Raw genomic sequence first — 10184 nt, forward strand, 5'->3', positions numbered from 1 at the left:
TTTGTCTACAGTTAGCTTATATATGTCACCGTAAGATTACAAACATCGTTAGATTACAATCTATCTCGAGAGATTGTAAACTGTCGAATTATTGTGAACCGTAACATCTGATTGCAATTTAACGCATTCTTTTTCGCTATATTGTAATCTATCGATGAGAAATTGTCCAATTGTGAACTGTCCGAAAGCTCTCCCTGATTGGTCAGTCTTTTTGTAAGATCGACCAATCACGACCAGCCGTTCTGTTGCCATGGAGTTCCCGTAGAGTTAGGAATGAAATAGAGGTGTCAGTTAAATAAAATAAATGCTCTTCAAAAATTCTTCAAGTATTTATTATTTAGTACGAGTATGTGATTAATATTCCTGATCCTGACATATGGAGGGAACAAATTGTAACGAAATATTTATTCTTCAAACACAATTTGAAATTGGAAAATTATAAGAAATTTGTATAAAAAAAAAACAAAACAATTAGGTCTTCAAACACAAACAAATATTAAAAAAAAAAAAAGCCTCTTATGTAAAAAAGGGTACTTAATTTTGTCCTCAAATAATTTAAATTGGACAATTATAAAAAAAAACTTTAAAATAATAAACAATCATTTTATCCTGCAATTCAAATGAAAATGAGAAATATAAAAACGGTTACTTTGTCCTCTAATACAAATTAAAATAACGTTACAAATTTCAGTCTTAGTCTTAATTCCAGTCTTAGAAAAAACATTTGACTTAAATTTATATAAAAATCACTCTTATAAAAATACAGTTAGGTATTTAGTCTTCAAATACAAACTAATATTTAAAAATAAAATAAAAGCCTCTCATGTAAAAAAGGTAATTTTGGCCTCAAACAATTTAAATTGGACAATTAAAAAAAAAAGTAAAAAAAAACAATTACTTTGTCTTGTAACACAAATTAAAATTAAAAACATAAAAACCTCAAACGCAAATTAAAATAATGTTACAAAGAGTCTTAAAAACTAAGTACAATTTTTTTTATAAAAAATTAAACCGTTACTTATTTTTGCACGTCAAAGAGCTGTGGCACCGGGAGTTGCAAAGAACATTGGCTTTTTTGCAGTTGCACCTATTAGAAAGGCATTGTCCATTTTTTGTTTTTTTGCAATTGCATTGCTTCATGCCTTGCCCGCCAAATGATGAAGACATCGATGCTATTGTTCTCAACGGCAAAGTCACCTGAAAAGTATGTAAATAAAAATATGAAGTGCCAGGTAAATACAACATATGAGTAATTATATTGCTAAAATGCATTTAAAGATGACATAAAAAGTAAAATTATACTGACCTCTGGAATGTCACTGCGTGGCTCTGCATTTGGAGAGGAAAGAATAGCATTTCGAGGTATCCAATCTTTGATTATACCAAATTCAGTGCCAACTTGATATAATTCGTTCTTTTTCATTAAAACCTTTCCAACCAGGTTTTTATTGTCCAAAGGTCCCCTGTCAACTTTTGGGACTTCAACTAATACAGTTGAACCAGTACTGATATCTTTAAATTTCTTAGACGACGTAGATAGCATTTTATCTGCCGCTCTTTTTAAATTTATGTATGATTCCGTTCTTTGCTTTACGATTTTACGTTCATTCACACATAAATTGCAAAGCAATTGCGATCCATAGCCTTCCATTTCCTCAGGTGCAACTCCACATATGGCGTGAACATATTTTTTGCAAATTGTACATGTATGACCTCCAGATGATTCTTTGTTGCACACGTGACACAAAAAATTATTTGATCCTTCAATTATTACACCAATATCACTTACAAAAGGCAGGACGCTAGGTGCGGTGGTTTTATCTAAGGTGATGATTTCTTTGTCCTCATTTTCATTTGGTTTTCCTTGTTTTTCCGAATCTTTGCTATTTGTGCTATGCAAAGATTTGTCCTGCTCATTTTCTGGTATATGAATAACAGCATCCGTAATCACAGGCAAATTCGCATTTAAAGTGGTAAGTAGTTCGGGATCGTTTGTAATGTTAATTTGTTCTTCTATTACTATTTCATGACTTGTTTTTGTGTCTTCTTGTTTAATATTTAGAGTCTCAACGTTTGTAATATTTATTGTATTTATGTTTTCCGCTTCATCATCTTGATCTTTTTCTGAATTTTGTTCTTTGTTGTTGTTAATCTCTTCAAGCAATTTTTCTACATCTTCTTCATTCTCTAATTTAGATATTATGTTTTTAGATAAGTAGGTCGATGAGAGTCCGAGTTTTGGATCCTCGCCAAACAAGGCTTTATACGGAGTTCGAGCAATTGTTGAATGGTAGGATGAATTTTTCTGGAACTGAACGAAATAGCATCCAATGGACCAATTAGTAGATTTGTTATCTGACATCCATGCTCGAATCATATTTTTTACGTCTTGATTTGAACGTTCTATACTTCCTTGGCTTTGCGGATATCTTGGTCTTCCATTTACTATTTTACAAACAGGCCACAAACTGACTATTTCTTTCAGCACAGATGCTGTGAACTCGCGTCCATTATCACTTTGGAGGATGTGAGGACAGCCAACTCCTTTGCTTGTTTGCTTTTTAATGGTCGCAAAAAACAGAATTTTGTTAAATGATCCTGATATTGTAATAACCATTTATACTCTTGATCTGGAGATGTTTGGAAGTCCACAAGATCTATTTGTCCCCGTCGATTGAAGTCTTCCGAAACCAACGGTTTAACGACTATTCCTTTTTTTGGAAAACTTTTTCTTGAAAGGCATGTTTTACACAAATTTAGAAATATAGAGACCGCAAATATTGGTACCATATATCTATCTTTTAAGGCGTGAACAATTTTGTCTCGACGTCCATGCCCAGTGGCAATATGTGCATCAAATATCTTTTCATAATACTCTTCCGATGGAATTATTTGCACTACGGGATCCGATATATTCTTTCTTTTCACTATCAAGACTTTCCGGTTGCCAATATTCATTACATCGTATTTTCTTGCATGATGGTAATGCTTGTTTGTTGGCCGCCTACCTTGACATTTTATTATGCTGTACTCATCTAACAAATTTATTATATTTTGTATTCTTTGATTTGTCCACTCTAATTTTTTACTGTTTTCATTATGCCCACTGTAATATTTTTGTAGCTCTATGGTAAATTCGTTCGGATTAACAAAATCATTTTTTTCTGAGTTATTTTGTTGACCAGGCTCAATATCCGACATGGCTAATGTTATTTAATGAGAACACGTAAGTTTCCACGCATATACAAATATTAAAACACGAGAAATTAATGTAATTTAGGTTATGTTCGGAAACTCACACTAATTTGTTGGTTTATCGTTCAAACTGCTTTTCTTTGGTTAATCACAGATAAATTTCACATCCTCAACACTTTTATATAACTAATTCTAAAGATATAGGTTACTTTCAACAGGAAATCAATTTATAATCACGAAAACACAGTTTTTTACACAATCGACAACAAACCGAAATAAACAAACAAAATGGCGAATGCCGGAGGGGCGGGGACACATTACGTTCTACCAATCAGCGCGCAAGATGCATTCCGTTCTACGCCAGTTGACAATTTGGCCGCTTTACATTGATAGATTATAATATAGCGAAAAAGAATGCGTTAAATTGCAATCAGATGTTTCGGTTCACAATAATTCGACAGTTTACAATCTCTCGAGATAGATTGTAATCTAACGCTTTTTGTAATCTTACGGTGACATATACGTATTTACTTAGGTATGAGGAATTTTGGTTGTTTTCTTATAAAGCAGTAGTATGTAGTAAAATTATTCGTATGGAAATGTTGAGTTAGTTTCAAAGCGCCAATTAGTATAACTGTTTTCAAACATTTCGTTATGAGTCAGGAATATATTCCGAACACTATATTAAATACAATGTTAGCTACGACTAGTGTTCATAGGTACAGGTTAGTATTTTAGATGTAATAATCAAATCTATAGTTTTAGACACGTTTTGAACTTATCCAGATTTTTCTTCCCTAACATCAGCTTGTTTATTTAAAGAGAAGGTACTGCCACCTCACAAATATAACATTATAAGTAAATAAATTAAAATAATTAACATAAAACTACTATAATGGTCTAATGCATGTGACAATAATGGCGTCCTTGGGCAATTCATCAGCTCACAGACTTAGTTCAGTTAAGATTCATTCCCCGGTGACTAGGGCACTATGGAATATAACGAGTCTCCCAGATCTTGAAGCATGCTCCAGATAGTTTGCAGCAAGCAACTGTTGCCGCGAATAATAAACGAGTGTTGAATACTTCTTTACAAGAGTGTCAGGGAGTACTAACCGAGAGAAATGTCGCAAGGAGGGTAAAAGTGAATGAGACGGGAAATGTGCATACATTTTGTCGTTGTTGCGTGTTAAGCGTTGAAATTAGGAAGTGTGTTTAGAAAGTGCTTCTACGCATAGTATAAGTAAGTTGTAAATTATTATATTTTTTTTTGGTAAATCATCAAATGACCTCGCCCGCTGTGGATGCAACCCACCATGTTCCTTCTCAAGCCCCGGCAGTTGAATAATTATCTAAGGTATAATACACGATTTAACAAACATAGAAAGAACATAGATGGACGGTAACCAAACAAATATGATCTAAATGTTCTGATTTGACATCACGTTGGAGCTGCATACGTAATAATCAACCGTTTCATTATAACGCCTTCAACTACAGACAAAGCTATTATGCAGACTCCATGCTATTAATTACATTTTCAAAGACTATAAATAGAACACTGACGTTGTTTATATTCAGTACTTTACGTACTAATCTAAATATCGAGCCTCTTTAAAGGCTTACATATCCATTGTCACCACTCCACCAATAACTTTGGTGTCTAAACCCCTAAAATTATTGAATAGGCAATTACGTCACTTTGCAGAATAGATGACAGTACTTAACGGCTATAGTATAGTTATTTAATTACGTTTTTATCGGTCGTAAAAGCTGGTAACTGCGCCGGCCTGCAATGGGGTTTAAATCAATTTGCAACACATTAGGAGTTCGAGATACACCCGCGGCCATTGAAGTTTGGCTAGTATTGTGCTACGAATTGTGTATCTGCTATGTTTGTGTGCTAAATTGATAGTGTAACTATGTTATTTTGTAATAATAGGGTTCTATTAGGAATATCGCCCTGTATTTTGTGGAAATACACGCGACAAAAGTTCATAGTGAGAATCTCGCTTTTCGGTCGTCATTTTTCTAAACTATCGAAGATAACCATCCTTATAAGTAAGCCAATATCTCCTTTAACAAAAGTAAAGCAAGGAGATAAGTGTAGTTTACCGTTAACACGTGAACATTACAGAGCCGATAGCAGCCGATGATCGGCGGAGTTAGCCGAACATTGCCGAACATTGCCGAGCGCCGCCGTGGGACGCGTTATATGATCGAGCACGGAGATTGCGTCGGAGGCGGTTTCAGATAATGTTAAGTATGTACTTAAAGTACTTAGAAGGTCGTGTTTTGTAATGATTTGTTTTTCTGTAGGGAATTTTCGTCCTAAGGAACAACAGGGGTAAGAAGCGTTAGATATTTTTCCTTTACTTGATAGACAAAAGTGTGTATGAGCATAGAAAAATATGTCATTTTCTTTCTAAACATTTGTATGTATCAAAATTTGCTTGATTGGCTCCTGTCAGGTCTTTAAAACATTAGTTACTTGGTCTAAATCCAAAAACGTAAAGACTATCAGCATGAAAAAATATAAAAAGAAATATAAGAAGAGAAAAACGTGAAAAAGTAAATGAACAGCAAGTTTACGTCATGAACGAATTTCATAAAACAGTAAACACTTTGACGACAAAAATAAAATTAAGCTCCGTAAAGTACATTCTGTTAAGTAGTTTACGAAAGCCATTTTGAACGTGTGACACTTTAAAAATCCAGCGTAAAGCGCTGTTTCCATCACACGCAATATCCTGCGCGGCGCGTGCTTCAAGCGCTTATCGCTGCCATTCCCATCGCTGGAATATTCTCCTATTATTTTATGAGCGCCTGGTACCTATCATATAAATATTTCTCCAGATATTTTTGTACAACGAAGCTAGTTATAAATCAAAGATAATGCTTACGTATAGATTGGAGATATTGCTGAATACCACATGCTAAGCTTTGGCAAATAATAAAATGTTTTCCGACATTTTTTTGCCTTGAATGTGGCAATATTAAAATACGAGTATGTGACTAGCAAGTTCGGCGTTAAGGAGGATCAACGTATTTATTGCTGTTTTTCTTGACTGAGTATTTTCTTTTTAGGGTTCATTCACCTCTATGTTACGCCATCCTTCACTTTGAGATAATGTATTTACGTGTCGTGTTACTATGACTTATAATACACTGAGTCTTGTGGAAAAGGTTATTAACCTGAAAGAATTACCTTTATTTACCCCAATAGGTACTAAAAAGATTCATGCCATAACAGTAAAATATTGGCAAAGAAGTAGGTAACTTCTATTTGAATTTTAACCAATGAAAATAAGTTCCCTAAAACGTCAAACTCACATACCATTTCCACGAAACATTATAAAATACGTGAGTTGTGAAGCAGCACATAGCATTGTGCGCCCGAGCACATTGTCTGTGGGATCGACGCTCAGTGCGCGCCGCCAAACTTCCCGCCATTGTGCGCCGCAGCTTACCGCACTAACTCGCCGGTAGCTGCCGATCCTATTATCTGAAACTGTTAATTAGTTTATACTGTAAGAAATAATTAGCTAAATTGTTATTTATTTTTCGTAATATATATTTAATTAATAGATAATTAACATGTTAAGCGGTAGTTATAATGAGCTTTTGGTTGTAATCTCCAATAAATCATAATGTTTACAAACATAATTTATGTTTTTTTTTCCTGATAATTTGCCTGGACTGTACATAATACTCCCACGTCTGCGGAGTAGCATGTTTGATATAATAGGAATCATACCAATTAGCAATACACGTGGTGACAATCTAAGTAACACCTAACTAATTAGTTATCCTAGTAAGACATAACACCGAAGACCAGTTAGCGTTCCTGATAATACCGCATAAAATAGCCAAACTTGTGCACAAGGAACAATCCCTTGATCAAATCCCCAAAATATTTGTGTTATAACAGCACGCAATTACAAACAACAGCTTACAAACTTACCTGACATCTTCCATAACACAAAACATTCTCACAGCCTGACGATATAATAGTCCTTCTACGAATCTCCAGCCATAACCACGACTGGCACAAAGGAGCTCGGCAGACCAACCCTAATCCCACGAGAACGGACTCTTCATTTTCTCTTAACTCCACTAATGACGAGACGATAAGATGAATCTTCGCCACGTTCACAACGAAACGAACGTAACATTTTTATTTTTAACGCTCAAAATGCTCAAAGGAAAGCACGTTGCTTTGAATAAAATTTATGTTTCGGACTTTTGAGAGAAACGTCTGGTTTTTCGTGCCTTGATACGCTAATGAGAGAAGTAAATGCCTGCTGAATTTTTGCATCTGCTGGATAGAAACGATTGGGTTTTTATCAAAATCTTTGCTTGTAGGTACATTAAGACTAGCCTGTTTTTTGCTACTCTCTAACTACTGCCTGAGTCGGGATAAAATATTTATGTCTCTGACTCGAGAAGAGTGTAGGTACCATTCTAGCAGAGAAAGAATTTTTAAAATTGGTCCAGTAGTTTTTGAGTTTAACCATAAGAAACAAACGAAACTAACAAAATTTTCCTCTTTATAATATTAGTATAAATAAGTTGACGCATTTTTATGTAATCTTCCTAAATGTCAAGCAGAACGTAAGTAGCACTCGAAATTTATCGAAACCCAGGATAGATTTACAAACATCATCACACAATCTTTCTCACATAATCTTGTCTCTCATTACAGTTCGGTGTAACAGCGTGCCACTCTATGTCTCGCGTCGTCGACTTAAATCGAGTTGTTGTTCCCTGCCGCTGTGACGCGCGGCGGCGCGGCAACTTTGTCATTACGTCGCCGCACCGCACTGATTAGCGGTGACGCTCGCTGATTCGCTAATCGTGTTTGTGAGCTTTTGTGTTATAATGTCACAGAAAGAAGACGTGTAAATTAAAAAATATATCGGGTGTGTCATACCTAATCATATGAAATTCTATCACATATAATTTTTGATAATGTTTGGCGAATTGTAAAAAAGATGTACAGTTTAAGAAAATGTAATACCGGGAAAGATTGTGTATTTTATCTAAATAGCCATATAACACATTATATATTTTCACTATTACAATATCGCTTAGGTTTCTGTTAGGCTACCGTGAGCCATTTCCTAGAAAATCTAATGTATTCACACACTGACGATATTATCTTACGTTTAGCTGCTCACACCTATCAAAATATACCTAAGCATAGCATTTAGCAAACCCCTCTATTCAATTCCTAGAAATCGTTTAACGCCATTTTGAAAGGAAACTCGTTGAACATTATCAAATGTGGCTAAACTAATGTCATTTAACTGACATACTAACCACGTTAAAAGGGTTTAGTTGCCAAAGGGTTATAATTAAGATTACCCACCAGTTTGTCACCAGGTTGTTTCTTACGAGTGGCAAGACAGATTTTTTTAATCGATATATTTATATTGCAGCTAAACCAAAAGGATAAAATACATATTAGGTGGGCTACCATATAACAAACTTGATTTTTGCCGTTCGACTCACCCTTGGCCAGCTTCCCACCCTTCAGGAAAAGCCCTTGTAATATAATATGACAATACGGAGGTCACACGCTGTTCAATGTCACTGTTCATTACGTTGGCATCATCAGTCAATGGCGTATGGGCCCGCTGGGAAATTAATCAGTAATTCACGCCGAGTCAGATCAAACACAGTACATTTTTCAGGTTTATTTACCACATAGTTACGGTATGGCTTTGATCAGGTATCAATAGTAGTAAGTAGTGAATCCTTTCTGATTAAACACTTGGTCTGTTATGGAAAATCACATAAAATTGTTTACTTTTTCGCAAGCAGACAAAATGCTGACGGATAATATGGTTTTAAAATATGTACCTATAGATACGTGGCGGTTTCGCTGGACAGATTTAATACAGTATGGCCTGCCCACTGCTAACTTTTTTTCAACGTTGACCAATAGTTTGTGAACTGTTGCCCAAACTTTCACGCCAATTAAGTAATGCCAAACCATACGCTCTCGACTTTTATCATGAAAAACTTCTCTTTGGCATCACTATTTGAGGTAGATTTTGTCAACACTCTTTTTGTCAACATTTTAATTGAAATAAAAAAAATACAATTCAATCTGAAAATACCTAATCAGATCAGACATTTTAAAAGCATTACTTATAAAAAGCAGACACAAGTTCATATTCACGACACAGCTCACAGCTAAGACATTTCACCAAATTGTCGTATCTTCTTATAATATTCCACACTTTCCGAGAAAACTAAGATACTCATATATCTTCTACATCTTAAGGAGCTCCGCCAGTCGTACCTGTACTATGTAAACACATAGATACATAGTTTATGTATGTATATGCACGAACACATGAGCACTACATTTTGTATCGCGCTGTCGCGGGACCTAGCTATACAGAATTCAAGACTAAGGCTGCGATCAGATGTGACATGCATTTGATACATTGCAGTTACCATATTGTATCTACTACAATGTACTTAAGATGTAACATGACTTTAGTATCCAAACTAGCATGCTCGTTTATAGGTATACATGAGAACATGACTAGTGTTTCCTTTAGTTTCAGACGTTTTAATCACAGAAAGCTTGGCATAATTTACCTATCTTTAAAAAGATTTGAAGAACCTTACATTACAACTTCTGAAATAGTTCTCATAACTTACTTCATTTATATCTAAACTCAAAATAGTAAACAAAGAACAATGCTAATTAATTATGACAACGTCGATATCAGGTCTCAAGAAACAAAAGAAGCTTCATTTAAAAAATTTGGTATCTAATCCAACACCTTCGGAAATTCCTGACTCTTAAGAGAAAATATACGAATTACAAAATATACTCTAATGTAGTACCACCTTTACCCTCCCTGTCCACCGGAGGAGTTTATTGCAAAGATAAAGTTTGCTTTACTTGATACTCATTGTTATGCACTGTATTTTGTCCTATCTGCGCATATTGCTTGTTCCGACAAAAA

General features: G+C 34.8%; 1 protein-coding gene across 1 annotated transcript; it reads right to left on the reverse strand.

Moving 5' to 3' along the window:
* Positions 1 to 728: 728 nt before the first annotated feature.
* On the reverse strand, positions 729 to 3711 carry LOC135118393 (KRAB-A domain-containing protein 2-like). Its single transcript, XM_064040290.1, is given in 3 exon segments — positions 729 to 1197; positions 1307 to 2541; positions 2544 to 3711. Coding segments are annotated over 3 exon segments (2076 nt in total). The 5' UTR covers positions 3202 to 3711; the 3' UTR covers positions 729 to 1014.
* Positions 3712 to 10184: the final 6473 nt, after the last annotated feature.

Source organism: Helicoverpa armigera, chromosome 22 (genome assembly GCF_030705265.1).
Source record: "Helicoverpa armigera isolate CAAS_96S chromosome 22, ASM3070526v1, whole genome shotgun sequence".
NCBI classification, from domain to species: Eukaryota; Metazoa; Arthropoda; class Insecta; order Lepidoptera; family Noctuidae; genus Helicoverpa; species Helicoverpa armigera.